The sequence below is a fragment of the Anomaloglossus baeobatrachus genome, chromosome 3, assembly GCF_048569485.1.
Source record: "Anomaloglossus baeobatrachus isolate aAnoBae1 chromosome 3, aAnoBae1.hap1, whole genome shotgun sequence".
NCBI lineage: Eukaryota > Metazoa > Chordata > Amphibia > Anura > Aromobatidae > Anomaloglossus > Anomaloglossus baeobatrachus.
In genome coordinates, this window is record NC_134355.1 from 635,264,522 (window position 1) to 635,287,418 (window position 22,897).

Here is a 22,897-nt window from a genome sequence, read left to right on the forward strand (position 1 = left end):
ATAGCAAGAAACATGAAAAGGGGTAAGATTACCATTCTAGGTGCTTGTAGAGGAACACCTTAACTCTGTGGAAGCTTTTGTAACAAAGACACATAAAATACAATTTCTAGTGACGTTGTCCACGTTCTAATAGAGAAAAATGCTGGCAGGTGGCAGAAAATGTAAAAAAACGTTTCAGATAAAAAATATTGAGGCAAAATAAAAACTCAACCGTCCCCCAATATTTGTTCAGGTTTTTTTTTCTAAATAGAAGATACACAAATTTTTTACTAAATCAATTTTTAGGTTTCGGCTAAAAAAAAACCCTAAAAAAACCCCCCAAAAAAACGAAAAACTGAAGGTAAAGTAGATTGTCGCATGGCTTAGTAAATGGTTAGTGGTTGGGTGAAGCCATTTGTCAAACTTCTGTGTTTTCTCTTTTTAAATCATAATGACAACCAAAAACATCCAAATAAGGGTAGGTTCACATTTCCGCCAAATTGTATCAGTCACAATCCGCGGCTCTGGTAAACAACGGAATCTGTTTGGCGGATGGCGTTGTTTCCCATAGACTTGTATTAGTGGCGGATTGCGACTGATTACCTTGCGTTGCATCCGCTGCACGGCGGTCAGTTGTTTTTGGACTGACCGCCGGGCGGAAATAACGCAGAATGTAACTTTTTTTGAGCCGTCAAAATTAACGCACCGCACAGGAATCCATCACGCTTGTAATGTTTGTCTATGGTGCCGGATTCCGTCGTAATCCGTCTTACGACGGAATCCAGCGCTGGATTCCGTCATGCTCTACTGAGCATGCCCAGCATGTTTGGCACACCCACTGGGCTGTCCCAAACACAAACTAATCATGACAGATCCGTCAAAAAAAGGAACCACAGCGGATGTAACGGACGCAACGGATCAGTTTTTTCACAGGATTTCTGTGAACGGAATCCTGTGAAAAACACATCAGTTGCGTCAGTTGACATCTAAAAAACGACGGATCTGTTGCTGACGGACCTGATGGATTTAAAACAACGGAAATGTGAACCTAGCCTATCCCTGATCAAAAGTTCTCATACCCCAGTTAATACCGTGTATTGCCCCCTCTAACATCAGTGACAGCGCAAAGTCTTTTGTGGTAGTTGTGGATGAGGCTCTTTGTTTTCTCAGATGGTAAAGCTGCCCATTCTTCTTGACAAAAAGCCTCCAGTTCATGTAAATTACTGGCCTTTCTTGCATGAACTGCGGTGCTTGAGTTCTCCCCAGAGTGGCTCAATGATATTGAAGTCAGGAGACTGAGATGGCCACTCCGGAACCTTCACTTTGTTCTACTATAGACAATGACAGGTTGACTTTGCCTTGTGTTTTCGATTGTCATCATGCTGGAACGTCTCATGCGCAGCTTCCGGGCTGATGAGTGCAAATTTTCCTCCATTATTTGCTGATAATGTGCTGCATTCATCTTTCCTTCAACTTTGACGAAGTTACCTGTGCCTCTGTTGCTCACACATCACCACATCATCGGCGATCCTCCTCCATGCTTTACAGTAGGATGGAATTCCTTTCATCATAGGCCTTGTAGACACTTCTCCAAATGTAATGTTTATGGTTGAGGCCAAAAAGTTTGATTTTAGTCTCATCACTCCAAATTACCTTGTTCCAGAAGTTTGGAGGCTTGTCTGTGTGTTTGGCGTATTGTAGGCGAGATACTTTGTGGCATTTGCTCAGTAATGGCTTTCTTCTGGCGACTCGACCATGCAGCCCAATTTTCTTCAAGTGCATCCTTATTGTGCATCTTGAAACAGCCGCACCGCTAGATTTCAGTGAGTCAGCTGATGTTATTTTTTGGTTTAATCTTTTGCATCCAAAACAATTTTCCTTGCAGTTGTGGCCAAAATTTTTGTCGGCCTGCCTGATTGTGGTTTGGTTTCTACAGAGCCATTGATTTTCCATTTCTTAATCACAGTTTGAACATTGCTGACTGGCATTATCAATCATTGGATATACTTTTGTATCCCTTTCCTGTTTTATACAGTTCAACTATCTTTTCCCATAGATCCATTGACAATCCTTTGGCTTTCCCCATGACTCACAAACCAGAAACGTCAGTAGCTGGATGAAGGATGCAAGAGTCTGTCTGGATCTCAGAAACTCAATCAGTTTTTATGCACACACACTGATTACAAGCAAACAGGTCACAGGGGAGGATGTTACCTTTATTAGCCATTCAAACCCATTTGTGTCAATTTCTGTGCATGTTATCAGGCCATTTGGATGTTTATGGTTGTCATTAAGAGTTAAAAAGAAAAACACAGTAGTTTGACAATAAACGGATTTTTGTGTACTCACCGTAAAATCGTTTTCTCTTAGCCATCATTGGGGGACACAGGACCATGGGTGCTATGCTGCCTATCCATAGGAGGAAACTAAGTAGATGCAAAAGCATAGCTCCTCCTCTGCAGTATACACCCACTGGCCGAGCCAGGCAAGCTCAGTTTTAGTACACAAGCAGTAGGAGAAAAAGCAAGTAAAAACTTACCTCAACAGAGGAACATGAGAAAAAAAAGTGTCACAGAAGCCTGATGCCGAATGGCCCACGAAGCGCCAACTGTTCGCGTGGGATGAGCCCGTAGCCCACTAGGAATGGGCTAGAGTTGCAAGCGGTAGACTTCCTGGATCGCAGAGCGAATCCAGCGAGCCAGAGTCGCCTTTCCCTTGCCTGTCCCTTCTTAGGCCCCTCAGGAATGACGAACAAGAGTCCGTTTTCCTAAAGGGGGCTGTCCTGGATATGTAATATCGGAGAGCTCTGACGAGGTCTAACGAATGCAGAGACCTTTCCACCCTATGAACTGGGTGAGGACAAAAGGAAGGTAGAACAATGTCCTCGTTCAAATGAAACGGGGTAGGAACCTTTGGAAGAAAATCCGGAAGGGGGCGCAGAACCACCTTGTCCTGGTGAAAAATCAGAAAAGGCTCGCGGCAAGAGAGTGCTGCTAGCTCCGAAACCTGTCTGCTGGACGTAATTGCCACCAGGAACGTTACCTTCCAGGACCGAAAAACTAGGGACGATTCCTTGAGAGGTTCAAAGGGGGACCTCTGGAGACCGTCCAGAACAAGATTGAGGTCCCATGGTTCCAACGGCCGTTTGTACGGGGGAACTAGATGGGAAATGCCCTCGAGGAAGGTCTTGACCTGCGTTTTTTGAGCCAGTCGGCATTGGTAGAAGATTGAGAGCGCTGAAACCTGCCCTTTAAGGGAACTGAGAGCCAACCTGAAGAAAATCGAGAATTCTGGGGATGGCCAGAGGCAGTGGCTGGACGCTAGTTTCCCTGCACCATGAAAGGAGTTCTGATGGGAAATGGGCCCTTGTGTCAGCAAGTCTGGGATGTCTGGAAGGCGCCATGGTACGTCTGCAAGCATTTGTTCTAATTCGTCGTATCATGCGCGCCTGGGCCGGACTGGTGCTATCAGTATCATCGGGACCCCCTCTACCTTGATTTGCCTGATTACCCGCGGCAGCAGAGGTAGGGGTGGAAATATGTAAGGCAGGCAGAAGTGGAGCCAGGAGCAGACTAGAGCATCCGCGCAGATGGACTGCGGATCGCATGAACTGGCTGTGAACGCGGGTACCTTTGCGTTCAACCTTGAGGCCATTAGATCCACATCTGGTGTACTCCAGCGAGTGCAGATGTGTAGGAACACTTCTGGGTGGAGAGACCACTCTCCGGCGGCCAGGCCTTGGCGACTTAGAAGTCTGCTGCCCAGTTCTCTAATCCCGGTATGTGTACCACTGATATCACTGACCCTGTCGATTCGGCCCAGCTGAGGATCCTGTGGGCCTCGAGATAAGCTGCCTTGCTGCAGGTGTACCCCTTGGCGATTGATGTAGGCTACAGCTGTCGCATTGTCCGATTGGACTCGAATCTGATGACCCGCTAGCAGAGGGCAGAATGCCCTGAGCGCGAGGAAGATCGCGCAGATTTCAAGGATGTTTATGGTTAGGGAAGACTCCTGGGGCGTCCAACGTCCTTGAGCAGTGTGGGGCCGGTACACTGCTCCCCAGCCTAGGAGGCTGGCGTCCTTGGTCAGGACCAGCCAGTTCGCTGAGAGAAAAGATCTCCCCTTCGAAAGGGATGAGGACCGAAGCCACCAACAGAGTGCGTACCTGACTGAGGGCGTCAGGTGAAGATGTCTGTCCGGGGAGAAGGGGCTCTTGTCCTAGGCCGCTAGAAGGGCTAGCTGCAGTAGGCGGAGGTGCAGTTGAGCAAAGGGTACTGCTTCCATAGCCGTCACCATCTTGCCGAGCACCTTCATGCTGAATCGATTGGAGCGAGACGGAGGACGTAGAAGGCAGCGTACAGCTCGTTGAAGAGCGATCGCCTTGTCCCGGGGGAGATAGATCAAGCCCCGATGGGTGTCCAGGGACATGCACAGAAAGGTGAAGGATCGTGATGGGATCGGGAACGATTTGTCTAGATTCACTAGCCACCCTAAGCGGGATAGGGTGTCCACAGTGATCTGTACGCTGGTTGAGCAGTCGCGGAAGGAGGGGACCTTGATGAGGAAGTCGTCCAAGTAAGGGAGAACGACTACTCCCCTGGCGTGAAGGACGCTCATAGCGGCCGCCATGACTTTGGTGAAGACCCTTGGTGCGGTGGGAAGGCCGAAGGGTGCTGTGTCCCCCAAAGAGCTACGAATTGAAAGTGGGAGTCCTGAACTGCGAAGCGGAGGAACTTTTGGTGATCTGGGGCGATGGGTATGTGCAGGTACGCGTCCTTGATGTCTAAGGTGAGGAATTCCCCTTCAACCATGGATGCAATAATGGACCTTAGGGACTCCATTCTGAATCTCCATACGTGCACATGTTTGTTCAGGTGTTAGAGGTCCAGGATGGGTCGAACTGACCCATCCTTTTTGGGGACCACAGAGGTTGGAATAAAAACCCCTGAACTTCACGTCGTCCGGGACAGGTATTATCACTCCTGCTGTTTGGAGCGAGTGGATTGCTGAAAAAAAAGCTTCGCGTCGTTTGAGACTTTAGGGGGTTTGAGAGAAAGAACCAACTCGGGGGTCGGGTCCTGGTAACCGGAAGACACAAGGTCTCGCACCCATTTGTCGTCTGAGGCTGTGCCCAGATGTGTTGAAAAAAGCCGCAGTCGACCTCCTACAATGAGTGTGTCTTCCGGGGCGCCGAAGGAGTCATGAGGGGATAAAACGTCGTAGTCTCCCTAGTCCTGGACTGTTTCGGTCTAGGCTGCCATGACGAAGTGGGTTTCGGGGAGAGCTGAGGTCGGTCGGTCCCTGCGTAGTCCGCGGCTGGGACAGCACGGGATGTCGACCAACCAATGAGTTCCGAAGGAGCGGAACGAGGACTGTGGACGTCTGGTGAAGGTCGTCCTGGACTTCAGGTGGGGGAGGGAGGTACTCTTTCCTCCCGTGGCGTCAGAAATGAGCTCGTCCAGACGTTCGCCAAACAATTGGTCTGGAAAAAAAGGAAGGCCCGTGAGAGACTTCTTGGAGGCAGAGTCCGCTCGCCATTGTCAGAGCCAGAGAGCTCTACGGATGGCTATGGTATCTGAGGCGGCAAACGCTGCGCAGGTAGCAGCGTCCATGGAGGCCTGCATGGGGTACTCCGCCGCAGCGGTAATTTTGAGCTGTTACCTCTGTGAAGGTATGAGGGAACTGGGATTCCTCAAGCGAAGTGTTAAGGGATTCTGCCCAGACCGAGATCGCCTTTGCGACCCACACAGAGGCAAAGGAGGGCAAGAGGGAGGAACCCACGGCCTCCAAAGCAGAGCGGGCGAAGTGCTCCACCTGTCTGTCTGAGCGTCTTTGTGGCAAAGCGGGAGACCAGGGAGGGGGGGGGGGGGGGGTCGACCGAGGGCGGATCGGCCCAGCCATTAGGGGCAGGTGAGGCAAAAGGGTACCGGGACTCCATGAGTTTTCGGTTACCGAAGCGCCTATCAGGCTTCTCCCTCTGTTTTGTGAGGATATCCTGAAACTCTGGGTGATCAGCGAAAAACCTTTTGGGGTTTCCTTGCCCTCTTAAAAGGAGACCGCATGGTCAGTGGTAGTGGATGGGGGATCCTCCACATGCAGAGTTTGGTTGATTGCTGCTATAAGGGAGTCTATTGCAGTTTGATCATCTGGGGAGGCTGAAACCAAGGAATCCTCTTAGTATAAACAGCATTTCTCCCTCCTCCAGCTCTTCAGAAGCCGTGGAGCGTGTGGGAGAGCCTGCCCTGTGTGCTCCCGAGGGAGAGCCCGCTGGAGACACCCGGCCGTGTGCTCTTTTCCTGATCCCTGCAGCCGGTGAAGCATGTGCCCGGATTACCTTACAAGGATCCTCCATAGGGGTATCGTCTGGCTGCGTTCCGTCCAGGGACCCAGAAGGGTGTGGAGGATGACACTGCATAGCCAGCACAAGATTCTGTGACAGTTTTTCCATGGATTGGGACAGAAACTGTGTCCATTCCGGTGGGCTGGGAGCCCTAGGCTCTGGGCTGACGGTTTCGGCGGTGGTGGCAGGGGGGTCTTGGGGGTCTATAGGGGCACAGGACTCACAGAGAGAAGAGACCCTCCTCCTGTGTTTTACGTGGTAGTTCAGCGTGGCAGGTAGTGCAGGCTGAATAATAGACTATGTGGGCCTTAGCACTCTTAGTGCTCTTAGATTTCTGCATGTTCCTAATAGGAGTATGCCAGGAGGGGGAGCAATGCTCAGCAGAGCTACAATTGAAGCAAGCGCCTCACCAGAAGGAAGGGGGGGGCAGGGCTTAGAGCTAAAAGAGCGGGAAGATGAGTCAGTGTGCCCCCCCCCTGCTGTGGGTAGTAAAAAAAAAAAAAAAAAAACGGCGGGAAGGGAGCTTCTGATAGTTTCCTACCTCTCCCTACAGTCAGCACACAACTTGTCACTGGTGGTTATCAGCCGGCTTTTCTGCTAAAGCAAATAAAACCGCGTGAGTCCCTGGGCCCTCCCCCTGCCAACGTGGAATTATCTGCAGGAGTTTCTGCAAACAGCAGAACTTCCCCCTCCTCCAGCCAGCAAACTAGAGAAAAGTTAACACTGTGTGTGCAGGATCCTTGCTCCTTGCACATAAATACTGTAAATGTCCTGGGAACCTTCCCTGCAGCGTCTTTTCTCCCTTTGTCTGGGAAACCAGTCAGGGGGGATCTCACCTTAAAACACTGCTTCCATCCAGGCAGTGAAAATAGCAGAGTCAGCTTGCTGTGTCGGCGTCATATTCAACTCAGAGCCTGCAAAGAGGGGCTGAGGAATTGGGCTATAGGGGCACAGGCCTCTACCCTGGGCTTTGGAAAATCGGTGTCTGTGGAACCAGTCGTCCAGCCCAGGATCCAGCGTCGCAGGAGGGGGTACGTGGAGGCGACACTCCACGTTCCTGCCCGTTAATGGTAGTGGGAGATCGGTCCCAAAGGGAAACCGTCGCCCTCAAAAAATAACAAACCTTGAAAGGAAGTGCCTCCTACAGACACTAAGCTAAAACTGAGGCTGCCTGGCCCGGCCAGGGGGTGTATACTGCAGAGGAGGAGCTATGCTTTTGCATCTACTTAGTGTCCTCCTATGGATAGGCAGCATAACACCCATGGTCCTGTGTCCCCCAATGAGGAGTCAGAGAAACACTGATTTTATTGGAACAGTAGTAAACAGTCTGAAAAGGACATCACTGGAATCAGGGTCATGGTACTCCCAAGTTACATGTGTAATGGATCACATACCTTTATCAGCAGCACCGTCTCTATTCCTCTCATATCGATCAAGCAGTTTGCAACCACGGGGTTATCAATTTCTAAAGTGGTCAGTACGGATGGATATTTTAGATGCTTCACAGCTCTACAAAAGAAAAGTAAGAACATATAAAATAGCCTAAAATGTCTTTGCTGTGACATTCTTAGAATATATAAAATATAAACCTTTATGGCTATATCAGCCTTTGAGAAACAAAACCCCCAAAAGCTCACAAACCTTCAAAGCTTCCATAGGGAAACATTTTTGCAAATAGGCATAAGAAAACAATTGTTGCAACTACAGCACATATGAAGACCAAAGTGTCTCCATGATAACAGACCGCCAATCCTCTACTAATTCCATGTTATTCAAAATGTATTTATGACTAGTGATGGGTGAACCCGGACTGTAAAATTTGGGACCCGTACAAGATACTTAGTATGTGTGCACCGACCCAAAACACTGAGTTCTCAGGGAACTCCATGTAACTATTCGGATTCAGCCACTCCGATAATTAAAGGGACATGGTTCAGTATGCAGCGAAAACCACAAGCAGTTCTGGGTGCATATTTCTAATCCCTGCCTACCTGTCCCTGTATCTAGCAGCATAGCTAAAGAGTAGAGTTGAGCGGATCGCAAATAATCCGGGTCCGGCAGAAGAGAGAAGAAGAGAGAAGAAGAGAGAAGAAGAGAGAAGAAGAGAGAAGAAGAGAGAAGAAGAGAGCGGGAGACAGAGAAAAAAAAAAAAAAAAAACGGAACAGGAATCCCGCGTCCGGTTCGGATCTGGATCCACCGCTGAAACCGCGCGGATCCGGATTTTTCAAGTCCGGGTCTGCTCAACACTACTAAAGAGATCTTTAGAAAATGTATTTCTAAAGATCCTTTATGATATGCAAATGAGCGCAGGGACTAGTCACAAGAGCGTTATTTCCCTCAACTATTTTGACCTCTTTGCATATTAGCACACCCCTGTGGGCGTGCTAACATGCTATTTAATGCCCAGCATCATCAGCATGGACGCTCGCACCAGTGTCCATTTTCACCGCACCAGAAGCCGGGTTTAGGCTTAGTGCGTATGATCAGAAGTCACCGCACTGCGGTGTGCTACCATACTAAGAGGGCGGGACTAGTTTGGGGAAATAACGCCCTTGCAACTAGTCCCTGCACTCATTAGCAGATCATAAAGTATCTTTATAAATACTTTTTGTAAAGATCTCTTTATCTATGCTACAGGATACAGGGACAGTTAGGCAGGGATTAGCAATATACACCCAGAACTGCTTGTGGTTCTCAACGCATTGGAAACCTGATAGGCTTCCTAAAAAAATAAAAAAACAATTAAAAAAAAAAATAAATGAACGAATGAATGAATGAAAGAATGAATGAAAAAGAAAAAAAAAGGGGGAATAAAGCAGGAGTATTATGAGTACAATGTCTCCCGCATGGCTAATCAGACACCCCATACTTTGCACTGACGAGGGGCAAGCACCCCGAAACACCGTGTCTGCAAATTGGGATTCTGATCTGGCTTATATATCCTAGGTCATATGCAAAGGATTGTTAAAAATCCACATTTAACTTTTAGGATCGCTACTTCCAATAGGTGGTACTGCGCTAGAGTTTGTCTCCAGTCCTGGAGAGACAATTTGAATATTTTGCAGAGGGGCATGGCAGCTATAAGTCCCCTTACTGGCAGCCAGACTGGCTTGCAAAGTCTCCATAAGGAGAATAGTATTCCCCCGTGGTTCCCGCATGGCTGTAACACTAATTCTGCAGCCACTCATTACCCTCAAACATATTCACTGCTTCCCCCAGCCACTGGCAGTCCCGGTGACTGTGATTGATTGCAGTAGGGAGCAATATTGACGTTCACTCGGTCCAATTGTTGAGGTGCAGGAAGATGGGGTGTGCAAACCCCAGAATAAAACTGCAAAGAGTTTCACTACAAACTAAAGATGCAAAATAGTGTTTTTTTGTAGACATCTGCTGGATATTGACAAGGTGCAGAAGGTTTGCGACAGCAAGGGACGTTTCTACCCTCACGGGTCTTGTTCATACCGTGCATATTTTGTTGTTGTATTTGTTCCCCCTTTTCAGCGACGTTGTGAACAAGAATCATGAAGTTCGAAACCTCCCTTGCTATTTTGCATCTTCAGTGTGCGGTGAAGCTGTTTACTGTGATTGGTTGCAGTCAGACTGCGCCCCCACCCTATGTGACAGCATCTGTGATTGGTTGGAATCAGACATGCTGTCTGCCTCTATAGTGGTGTAAAAAGAAGTGAAATAAATTGCTGTAGGGTCCCCCAATATTATGACACCCAGCACAAAAAGCATACGGCAAAAGGCTGCAGCCCCCATCTGTATGCTTATCGCTGGGTATCAAAATTTGCCGTTTTTCAAATTATTGAAATAATTGAAGGGAAAAAAAAACAAAAAACAAAAAAAAACCAAAACCATGCATGCGATCCTCCTCTTTTGATAACACAGCCAAGATAAACGCACAGCTGGGGGCTGCAGCCTGTAGCCATGGGCTTTATCTGTGCTGGGTATCACAATATGGGGGGACCTTACGTCTTATTTATTTATTTATTTGTACACCACTAGAGACACAGACCGTATGTGTGATTCCAACCAATCTCACACGCTGCCACAGAGGGTGGGAACGTAGTCTGACTGCAACCAATCACTGACGCTGAGACTACCGGCGGGCGGGGGCAGCAGTGAATATGTATGAGGGTAATGAGCAGCCTAGGAAGTAGTGTAAATATAACGCTCCTACTAGAATTCACGTAGCCCTTTCTACCACTATTTTAAAGCACAAAATTCAGGTCCCCATAGACTTTTAAGGGGATTGGCTTTCGGGCAGATGTTGGAAGATAAAAAACCCGATTCTGGATCGGACTTAGTTTGTTTTTCTAAATTAGGTTGGATCCGTCAATACCGAATATCTCCAAGTTCGCCCATCTCTATTTATGAATAAACGAGACCCAGCACGTCAAATATGAGAGTGTACTGAAGCAATTGGAAAAGTATAGCATCAGAACAAAAAAAAAAATGCTGTATACAGTGGGGCGCGGTATACACTTTAGACATACAGTGGAACCTCGCTTAACGAGTAACCCAGTTAGCGAGTATTTTTCTTAACAAGCAAAGCTTGCTGTAAATTTGTAACTCAGTTTACGAGCAAGCTTTGCCGTACAAGCAAATACTCACCGCACACACTTCCGGTTCCGTACATCAACCGCATTTTAACCCGCTCTTACAGTCCACACAAGCACACACACACAAGCACACACACAAGCACACACACAAACACACACAAAAACACATATTATGCTCATTTTACCTTCCGTTCCATCGCCGGCCCATGGTTCTTTTAGTTCGCCGGTTCAGGATGTGTATCGGTCCCCATCGCGACGAGGGAGGTACTTGCTCTGGCAGCGGACGTTCCTCCCTCGTCACGATGGTTACCCGATACACATCCTGTACCAGCGAACTACAAGAACCATGAGGCTGTCGATGGAACGGAAGGTAAAGTGAGCATAATATGTGTACCGTCCGTTCCATCGCCGGTCTCCTGTTACTTGTAGTTCGCTGCTACAGGATGTGTATCGGCAACTATCGCGACGATGGTTCCTCTGCCATCAGCCGCTACTCAAAGGCAGCGTGATGTCCAATCAGAGTCGAGCAGCTCCTGCTTTTGACGTCAGTGCTCTGTCAGCGGAAGTTCCTCCCTCGTTGCGATGGTTACCTGATACACATCCTGTAACGGCGAACTGCAAGTTCCAGGTGACCGGCGATGGAACGGAAGGTAAGGTGAGCATAATATGTGTGCGTGTATGTGCATGTTTGTACGCGTGTTTGTGCGTGTGTGGAATGGCACAATAGGGGACCAGGATGGGACATTTAACAAGTTGTGGAACAAATTGTCTGCATTGCAATGATTTCGTATGGGAAATCTTGCTTTGCTGAACGAGTAACTTGGTTAACAAGCACACTTCCAGAACGGATTGTTCTCGTTAACCAAGGTTCCACTGTATTAGGATCACTTTGCGGTCACCAACAAAATGGCTCCGCACTGTGATCCTCTACTTCACCATCCCTTATCCTTTTGGACACACCCAGATTGGGAGGGTGAGCTGTGACATCACACACAGGAGAGCAGATTCTGCCCACTTTTACTGCAGCTGTAATGTGAGCTAGTTCTACAGTAGGATTTCGGCAGCTGCTCCCCCTAGTGTTTAAGAGTGGAAAGTATCAAACTTAATTTTTTTTCTATTTTGCTCAATAATATTTAAATTATAGTATGTAAACAAAACATTAAAACGTTACATTTCTTCAGTTATTGAAGTTATTTTACGACACCTTCCCTTTAAAAAAAAAAAAGAAAAAAAAAAAAAGAAATCTGTGGTGCGGTCCATTTTACGCTGTGGGTTTTGTTCAGATCAAATGGCCGAGATTCCATAAAAAAGAGAATTTTGTTTACTTATCGTAAATTCTTTTTCTTATAGTTCCGACATGGGAGACCCAGACCATGGGTGTATAGCTTCTGCCTCCGGAGGACACACAAAGTACTACACTAAAAAGTGTAGCTCCTCCCTCCGAGCATATACACCCCCTGGATGACCATATCCAGCCAGTTTAGTGCAAAAGCTGAAGGAGGACATCCACCCACAAGTAGAGATAGAGTAAAACCCGGAACAACCGGAACCTCTGTCTACAACAACAGCCGGTGAAAACACACGGAACAAGAACTGCCAACAGGCAACAGGGAGGGTGCTGGGTCTCCCATTACGGAACTATAAGAAAAAGAATTTACGGTAAGTAAACAAAATTCTCTTTTTCTTCATCGTTCCTTATGGGAGACCCAGACCATGGGACGTCTCAAAGCAGTCCATGGGTGGGTAATAAACAGAAACTGCGAAGTAGGCAAAACCTAACTTCACAAATGGGCGACAGCCGCCTGAAGGATGCGTCTGCCCAAGCTCGCATCTGCCGAAGCATGAGCATGCACTTGATAGTGCTTCGAAAAGGTGTGCAGACTGGACCAAGTGGCAGCCTGACAGACTTGCTGAGCCGTAGCCTGGTGCCTGAAAGCCCGAGAGGCACCGACAGCTCTGGTCGAGTGCGCCTTAATCCCCGGCGGGGGAGGCACCTGAGTACATTGGTAGGCATCGGAGATGGCCGACCTAATCCAGCGAGCTAGGGTCGGTTTAGAAGCAGAGAGACCCTTGCGCTGACCTGTGGTCAGTACAAAAAGAGAGGTGCACCGCCTGAGAGCAGCGATGCGTGACACATAGATCCGGAGCGCCCGCACCAAATCTAAAGTATGCAACGCTTTCTCAAGGCGATGCACAGGGGCCGGACAAAGGGAAGGCAATGAAATGTCCTGGTTAAGGTGGAAAGGAGACACCACCTTAGGGAGAAAGTCCGGAGTCGGACGGAGAACTACCTTGTCTTGGTGAAAAACCAAAAAGGGTGACTCCGAAGAGAGCGTAGCCAAATCAGAAACTCTCCTGAGAGAAGTTATGGCCACCAGAAAGACCACTTTCTGTGAGAGTCGAAACAAAGGAACCTCCCTAAGAGGCTCAAAGGGGGGTTTCTGTAAGGCCGTGAGGACCAGATTAAGGTCCCAGGGATCCAAAGGCCGCCGGTATGGCGGAATGATGTGAGATGCGCCCTGCATGAAGGTGCGCACCTGGGCCAGTCGGGCGATACGCCGCTGGAACAACACTGACAGAGCCGAGACCTGACCCTTGAGGGAATTGAGGGATAGTCCTAGCTGCAGACCGGACTGTAGAAAAGACAGAATGGTCGGCAAGGAAAAAGCCCAAGGAGCATGGCCGGAAGAGCGACACCAGGACAGGAAAATTCTCCAAGTCCTGTGGTAAATCTTGGCCGAGGAAGACTTCCGAGCCTGAGTCATAGTGGAGATGACTTCAGAAGGAATGCCGGAAGCCGTTAGGATCCAGGACTCAAGAGCCACGCCGTCAATCTGAGAGCCGCAGAATTCCGGCGGAAAAACGGACCTTGTGAGAGAAGGTCTGGGCGGTCCGGTAGATGCCATGGCACGTCTACGGACAGACGAAGCAGGTCTGGGTACCAAGCTCGCCTGGGCCAGTCTGGAGCAATGATTATGACCCGACGGCCATCCATCCTGATCTTGCGCAGGACTCTGGGCAAGAGAGCTAGAGGGGGAAACACGTAGGCCAGACGGAACTGGGACCAATCCTGAACTAGCGCGTCCGCTGCCAAGGCTTGAGGATCGTGGGAGCGAGCCACGTAAACCGGGACCTTGTTGTTGTGCCAGGATGCCATTAGGTCCACTTCCGGAGTGCCCCACTTGCGGCAGATTGACCGGAACACTGCTGGATGCAGGGCCCACTCGCCGCTGTCCACGGTTTGACGGCTGAGATAATCTGCCTCCCAGTTTTCTACGCCTGGGATGTGGACTGCGGATATGGTGGACTTGGAGTCCTCCGTCCACTGAAGGATACGTTGAACCTCCAACATTGCCAGGCGGCTGCGAGTCCCGCCCTGGTGATTGATGTAGGCAACTGCTGTCGCGTTGTCTGACTGAACTCGAATGTGCTTGCCCGCCAACAGGTGGTGAAAGGCTACGAGGGCTAGGAGCACAGCTCTGATTTCCAGCACGTTGATCGAGAGGGCTGATTCGGACGGAGTCCAAGTGCCCTGTGCCCGGTGGTGGAGAAACACTGCTCCCCAGCCGGATAGACTGGCATCCGTGGTGAGAATCACCCAGGACGGGATCAGAAAAGAGCGTCCCTGGGACAGAGAGAGGGGCCGAAGCCACCACTGAAGGGAGCTCCTGGTCTGTGGCGACAGATTTACCAGCCTGTGCAAGGAAGAGGTCCGCTTGTCCCAACAGCGGCGCTTCCATTGACGCCACCATCTGACCCAGCACCTGCATGAGGTGCCTGATGGAATGACGGCGGGGCCTCAACAGAGAGCGCACCGCCAGATGAAGGGACTGCTGTTTGACTAAGGGCAACATCACAAGTGCCGGCAGGGTCTCGAATTGCATCCCTAGGTACGTAAGTCTCTGTGTTGGGGTCAGAGTTTACTTGGGCAGATTGACAAGCCACCCGAATTGAACAAGCGTGGCGAGAGTGAGCGAGACACTCCGCTGACAGTCTGCACTGGACAAAGCCTTGACTAGAAGGTCGTCCAGGTAAGGAATCACTGCTAACCCCTGGAGGTGCAGAACCGCAACAACTGCTGCCATGACCTTGGTGAATACTCGAGGGGCCGTGGCTAACCCGAAGGGGAGAGCTACGAATTGGAAATGTTCCTCTCCGATTGCAAAACGTAGCCAACGCTGGTGTGAAACTGCAATTGGCACATGCAAATAGGCATCTCTGATGTCGATGGATGCTAGAAAATCTCCTTGGGTCATTGAGGCAATGACTGATCGCAGAGATTCCATGCGAAAGTGCCGCACCTGGACATGCTTGTTGAGAAGCTTGAGATCCAGGATGGGCCGGAAGGAACCGTCCTTCTTGGGGACTAGGAAGAGGTTTGAGTAGAACCCTCTGAACCGTTCCCGGGCGGGAACCGGTACGATTACTCCGTTGGCCTGCAAGGATGCCACGGCCTGAGAGAAGGCGGCGGCCTTGGAGCAGGGGGGAGTGGACAGAAAAAATCTGTTTGGCGGGCTGGAGGAAAATTCTAGCCTGTAGCCGTGGGAGATGATATCCCGCACCCACTGATCTGAGACGTGTTGAAACCACACGTCGCCAAAGTGGGAGAGCCTGCCACCGACTAAGGACGTTGCTGGCGCGGCCAAATAGTCAAGAGGAGGCTGCCTTAATGGCAGCGGCTCCTCCGTTCTTCTGAGGACGCGGCTTCGTGCGCCAGCTGGATTTTCGATCCTTGGCTGAGTTAGTGGAGGAGGCTGAGGGCTTAGAGGATGACCAGTTAGAGGAACGAAAGGAACAAAACCTCGACTGGTTCCTGCCCTGGACAGGTTTCCTGGTTTTAGTTTGTGGCAAGGAAGTACTCTTCCCGCCAGTAGCTTCCTTAATAATTTCATCCAGTTGTTCACCGAACAGCCGGGACCCAGCAAAAGGGAGCCCAGCAAGGTACTTCTTGGAAGAAGCGTCTGCTTTCCACTCTCGAAGCCACAAGAACCTGCGGATTGCGAGGGAATTAGCGGAAGCCACCGCCGTGCGGTGAGAAGCCTCCAGAACGGCAGACATGGCATAGGATGAAAAGGCCGAAGCCTGGGAAGTTAAGGCAACCATTTCGGGCAAAGAGTCTCTGGTGAGGGAATGCATCTCCGCCAGAGAAGCAGAGACGGCCTTAAGAGCCCACACTGCTGCAAAAGACGGGGGGAACGAGGCCCCTGCAGCTTCATATACAGATTTGGCCAGTAGGTCAACCTGGCGGTCAGTGGAATCCTTAAGTGAGGTGCCATCCGCCACAGATACAACTGTCCGGGCTGAGATTCTAGACACCGGAGGATCTACCTTAGGTGAATGAGCCCACTCCTAGACCACCTCAGGTGGAATGGGAAAACGGTCATCAGAACTACGCTTTGGAAAGCGTTTGTCAGGACAGGCCCTGGGTTTGGTCACAGTGGCCTGAAAACTGGAGTGGTTAAAAAACATACTCCTTGCCCTTTTAGGTGAGGTAAACTGGTGTTTTTCTACCGAGTAAAACAACCTTGGCTCACATCACAAACTCGATTTCTCCAGCGATGCTCTAGGAGTGCCGAGCGCCTATGGAGGAAATCCCGCACACCAGAAAACTTCATCCACTACAAGTTCATGTTAAGGACCTACAACTCTTCCCTTCACCTCGCCAAACAGACCTACTTCACCACCCTTATCTCCTCACTAGCCAACAATCCAAAAAAGCTCTTTGACACCTTACACTCCCTCCTCAGTCCCAAAGCACAGACCCCTATCACAGACCTTCATGCTGATGACCTGGCCTCGTATTTCACAGAGAAAATAGAAAACATCCGCCAAGAGATCAGCTCCCAGTCACTAAGCGTTGTGAATCCCATCCCTCGCCACATCCCATCCAGCTCACTTTCCACATTTGACCCAGTCACAGAGGAGGAAGTCTCCAGGCTCCTCGCTTCTTCTCGTCCTACCACTTGCTCTACTGATCCCTTCCCCTCACGCCTACTCCAGACACTCTCTCCGGTTGTCACCACTCACCTAACTAAAATCTTCAATCTCTCTCTCTCTTCTGGTATCTTCCCTTCCTCCCTCAAACACTCTATTATTACTCCATTATTAAAAAAACCTTCTCTCGATCCGTCCTGCACAAGCAACTACAGACCAGTCTCCAATCTCTCCTTCATCTCTAAACTCTTGGAGCGCCTGGTCTACTCTCGTCTCACCCGCTACCTCTCCTCTCACTCTCTTCTAGATCCTTTACAGTCTGGCTTCCGCCCTTTACACTCAACAGAAACTGCCCTTGTCAAAGTGACCAATGACCTATTGACAGCAAAACGTAACGGTGACCACTCGCTGCTTATTCTTCTTGACATTTCTGCAGCCTTCGACACTGTTGACCACCATCTCCTTCTCTCTATGCTCCATTCTATTGGCCTAAAGGACACTGTGCTTTCCTGGTTCTCTTCCTATCTTTCTGGCCGCTCGTTCAGTGTATCATTTGCTGGCTCCACATCTTCTCCTCTCCCTCTCACTGTTGGGGTCCCTCAAGGTTCAGTCCTTGGCCCTCTTCTGTTCTCCCTCTACACTGCCCCAATTGGACAGACCATCAGCAGATTTGGCTTTCAGTACCATCTTTATGCTGATGACACACAGCTATACACCTCATCCCCTGAGCTCACCCCCGCTGTACTACAGAACACAAGTGACTGCCTGACTGCAGTTTGCAACATCATGTCTGCTCTCTATCTGAAACTTAACCTTTCCAAAACTGAACTTCTGCTTTTCCCTCCATCTCCCAACCTTCCTAAACCTGACATCTCCCTCTCTGTGTGTGGCACAACGATAAGTCCTAGGCAGCAAGCCCGCTGCCTGGGAGTTATACTTGACACTGATCTCTCCTTCACCTCCCACATACAATCTCTTGCCCGCACCTGCCGCTTGCACCTTAAGAACATCTCTAGAATCCACCCCTTTCTCACAATGGAAACGACAAAAACCCTCACCGTGGCCCTGATCCACTCTCGCCTTGACTACTGTAACTCTCTATTAATTGGTCTCCCCCTAACTAGACTCTCCCCTCTACAGTCCATCCTTAATGCAGCAGCCAGGGTCACCTATCTGGCTAACCGCTACTCGGACGCCTCTGCGCTGTGCCAGTCATTGCACTGGCTGCCCATATATCACAGGATCCAATTCAAACTGCTTGTTCTCACCCACAAAGCTCTCCACAGTGCAGCACCCTCCTACATCTCCACCCTCCTCTCTGTCTATCATCCCACCCGTTCTCTACGCTCTGCAAATGACTTTCGACTAACATCCACACTAATTCGAACCTCCCACTCCCGAATCCAAGACTTCTTCCGAGCTGCACCAAACCTCTGGAACGCTCTACCCCAAGAAGTTAGGACAAATCACAACTTACTCAGCTTCAGACGCTCCATAAAAACGCATCTTTTTAGGGCGGCCTATCACACTCCCTAGCCAAACTAATTTCACATAATCCCTCTACAACTTCTCAGAACATAACCCCACGTCAAACTCCTTGGCACCCAAATGCATCTCAAGGCTCTTGCCAACTGGTCCAGGAAGCCATCATCTATCCCCCATGAGCTGGCTGGATTGTCATTTTAAATAAACACTTGTACCTTGCCCCTCCCCCCATCTCATTGTAGATTGTAAGCTCTCACAAGCAGGGTTGCCATTTTTCCTTTTAAATATTGTAGCCTCTATAATTGTTACTTGTTTGTATATGTTTATGTATATGATATGTATATGTTCCTCCTGAATTGTAAAGCGCTGCGGAATATGTTGGCGCTATAGAAATAAAGATTATTATTATTATTATTATTCTACCAGAGAGGCTTGTTCCTCTGACACTGGTGGATTGAGGTTCAGTGCGGAATTAATGGACGCAATCAAATCACTAACATCCGCATCACCTTCGGTTAGATCAATGGGGTACATAGAGGTAGCGTCCGAGCCCACAGTAAAGGCATCCTCCTCGCCCTGCGATTCAGCTCGTGAATCAGAGCCGTGGGACGAGGAAGGAGAAGAGTCCTTGCGTCTCCGTTTAGGAGGACGGGGTCTGGGAACAGATGGAAAATCCTCTGTGAGCTCTGCAGAGCGAGTCGGAGCAGCAGAGGCGCCCTGAGAAGGGGGCTGATGCATGGTCAGCAGAGTCTGGGACAGCTGTCCCATGGAGTCGGCAAAGGACTGGGAGATAGCATTAGAAAACGATGCTACCCAAGCCGGGGGTTCAGCCACCGGGGCTGGAGCAGCCGGAGGGACCACTGGGGAGACTCCAGGCTGAGGCACCACCATGTTAGAGCAGGCATCACAATGAGGATATGTGCTCGGTTCAGGCAGTATGAGCTTACAAGCAGTGCATATAGCGTATAGGTTTGCAGCCTTGCTCCTAGTGACAGACATGCTGCTGAGGTGGAGGCTCTGCAGTAAAGAACACACTCTTTCAGAATGACCCCCAGAGAGTGTATAAGAAAGTCCACAACCAGAGGTTGTGGCTTACCAGGCCGTTTTGTGTGCCCTCCGGATTCCACAGCTTGGACCCCCAGCAGGTTGCAGAGCTGCAGCAGCCAGCGCCGATCAGTGTGAGAACGCTGATAAAATGGCGCTGGAGAGAGGAGGGGGGGCGGGGTTCAGTCCAAGAGCGGGAACCGGAGGGCCAAGGAGAAATACAGGGGAGGGAAACATCTCCTCAGAGAGGAGTGTCCTCCCCTGTGCTGAACGGCCGGTGGGCGGCGTCGCACTGTTCCCCTGCATGACTGACATGCAGGGGCAGTGAAAACGAAAGTAGGCCGCAGCCGAAGCCGGGGCCTAAATTTTCACATGCGGCCGACAAGCAGGCACCCTCGGCGCGGTTCTCAGGAAAAACCCAGAGAACCGGCCGGAAACCACAGCAAGTTAAAAAACACACTCTCCCTACAATAAACGTACAAGGGACCCTTCAATAACGTCTCAATACTTAGCTTATGAGACGCAGGGCCAGGTCCCTGAGGGATGAGCACTCCGTCCAGCAGGGTCCTGAAAGGGCTGCGGATGGAGACCGGTCTCCTGCAAAGCAGTGAGAACCGTGATGGCTCCCACTTCAAGCCAGAGCCCGAGGGGTGGTGAAGGAGCGCGGCATGTAAGGCTCCAGCCTTGTAAAATCAACCTTAACAGCACCGCCGACACAGTGGGGTGAGAAGGGACATGCCGGGAGTCCAGCTTGGACCCGCTTTTCTTCCAATTCTTTAAAATCAAAAATGAAAAATGAAAAATCAGATGAGAATGCATGTGTGTGTGACCTCCTGAAACACAAAGCATTAAACTGGCTGGATATGGTCATCCAGGGGGTGTATATGCTCGGAGGGAGGAGCTACACTTTTTAGTGTAGTACTTTGTGTGTCCTCCGGAGGCAGAAGCTATACACCCATGGTCTGGGTCTCCCATAAGGAACGATGAAGAAAACTAATTTGCCATGTTGATCCAGAGATCCATCGCAGGCTTTCTGTCCGGCCTGTGTGAACGTACCCTTACAGTCCGGTAATGAAATAAAGCGACAAAGAAACAGAATGAATTACTCTTCTCACCTTCTTGAAACGTTATACATTTCATTGCGGAACTGATTGACGATGATCTGCGGCCTCTGGCCATACGTGAAGACTTTCGCCATGATGCTCTGCAGCGTCCTTTCATCTTGATGATTGTCGCAGCAGAACGCTAAGAGTAGAGACTTTAGGCAGCTTTCTACTCCAAGTGCGAGCTGTGGGTCCTTCAAGCGTATGCAGGCACCTGGGGAAGAAAATGCAACTTGCCATTCGCTTACCGAGTGCACAAGTCTCTCCAACTACAACACTGGAGCAGTGGATTAAGGCATCACAAACCTAATGGTCCAATGGGCTTCTGCTTGAAACGTCTCTGCCTGTAAGCCTCATCGATTTCAGCAAGCAGACCAGGCATGTGCTGTCCAAACCTTTTCAACCGGTCCGTCCTACTATCCTGGAGCTCCCTTATCTGTCTGTTAAGAGCATCCACTTTCTGTTTCTGATCTCGCTCTGCGTTACTATAGAGGACAGACAGACAGACAGACAAGAACACGTCATTTAGTCAGAAGGATTATCAAAATAACCCACAAATCCCCGAAATGGAAACTTAGATCAATTTTACAAGTAGTGTCCAGAATTTGAGAAGGAAAAGGAAAAAAAAAAATTGCTACATTTTCAGACCACATGGCACATCTATGTCGCACCGTTTATTCCACTTATCCACTTGCCTCCTGCTAAGTCTACAGAATATGCAAGACAAGTGGTGATGTTACGGGCCCTCGATGTCCCCTCACACCTAGGTAATAAGGGCCCCCCTCACACATCTGTCTCCGGTACGTGTGACATCTGTTTTCACACGTACCGGAGACACAGGCACACGTAGACCCAATAAAATCAATGGGTTTGCGCACGTGTTTTTTCCCATAGACCCTGTGGAGCATACGTGTGTCCGTGCACTCCACATGTAGACAAGTCAGTTTTTCTCCGGCAGCACGGGTGTCGCATAGACGCAAGGACTGCACACTGATTTGAACTGTGTGACATGTACCGGAGAAAACACGGTGTCTGAAATAAAATTATTTTCTATACTCACCTGTCTCCAGCATTGCTGTCACTGGCTTCCGACCCCCGCTCATTATGCTCAATGCATATTCACTGCACCTCGGACCGGAAGCAGCTGCAGCGCCGGAGACAGCAGCACACCATGGACAGATAAGTATGAGGCTATGTGCCCATGGGACTCTGTAACCGTGGAATTTGCCACGGAAAACCTGCGGATTTATCTGGATTTTCTAGATAAATCCGCAGGTTTTAGCAAGCACAGACACTCCCCATGTTATCCTATGGGACATGGGGAGTGTCTGTGTCCATGCTGCGGTATGTGCGGCTGCAGAATATGCTATGGATGTTCCGCAGCCACACAACTGCATGTCAATTATTCCTGCGGAATTCCCGGCCCTCCACTATGGAGATAGGTCGGGACGTCCGCAGGTAAGTCGCACGAATGTCCGCAGGTTTCCCGTAGCTATTTTGCTGGAATCCCGCAACAATGGATAGCTGCGGATTCCGGGGAGCTGCTGCGGGAAACCTGAGGACATACCCACGGATATATCCGCGGGTACAGAGTCCCATGGGCACATAGCCTAAAAGTTTATGTTGTCCGTGTGCTATGCGGCTGTCACACGGAGAGCACACTGAGAGCACACGCTGAACACACACACACATACGCACCTACACCACTGACCATGCAAAACGTGTGTGTGTTTTGCACAGACGTGTGAAAGAGGCCTAAGGTGCATAGATGTGAATCTAGATTTAGGCCTTTACATGAATGAATTCACGGTGCAGAGGCAGGACGTACACTAGTCCGTTGCGTTCTTCCTTCTCTCTATAAAGTGCTTGCTGAAACTGGTTGATCTGCTCAGACGTTGTAATGTCTTGGTCATGAAGTGCTTTTACTTCATCTTTGAGCCGATTTATTTCTTCTAGTCTTGCGATCTTTTCTTCTTCAGATACATTATCTGCACTAAAATACACAAAAAGACATTGGTTAGGCTTTCGACTACTAAGGACCCTTTTTCTCCCTTTCCCAATTAGTTTTATTTTTTGTAAGTGGCCCTGGTTTTTTTACGGGACAATTTTCATTTTGAAAAAAAGCCATTTTACCGTACAATGTGCAGAATAACGGGAAAGACATTTTGATAACTTTTTATTGCATTTGTTTTCTTTAGGGAGGCGCGTGGACCCAAAAAAATGGCAACTTGCGGTTTATATTTATCGTTATGGCATTTACTGAGCAGGTTAATCCATTTTATATTTTGATAGATCGAACTTTTAAGAACACGGCGATGCCACACATACATTTACCATTTTTTTTAATGGCTATTTTTTTTTTTAAAAGTGCGGTGGATTGAAATTTGATATTTAAATCTGTTTAATTTTTATATTTTTTTTAGTTTCTTTAGGGGGCTAGATCCTT

At 49.3% G+C, this 22,897-nt stretch overlaps 1 protein-coding gene across 1 annotated transcript in view; it reads right to left on the reverse strand.

Moving 5' to 3' along the window:
* The window catches only part of SMC6 (structural maintenance of chromosomes 6), a 224,032-nt gene that overhangs the window by 84,792 nt on the left and 116,343 nt on the right, over positions 1-22,897 (reverse strand). The window contains 4 exon segments of the mRNA XM_075341130.1: positions 7,714-7,828; positions 20,464-20,665; positions 20,758-20,936; positions 22,280-22,444. Of these exon segments, the coding sequence (XP_075197245.1) occupies positions 7,714-7,828; positions 20,464-20,665; positions 20,758-20,936; positions 22,280-22,444 (661 nt within the window).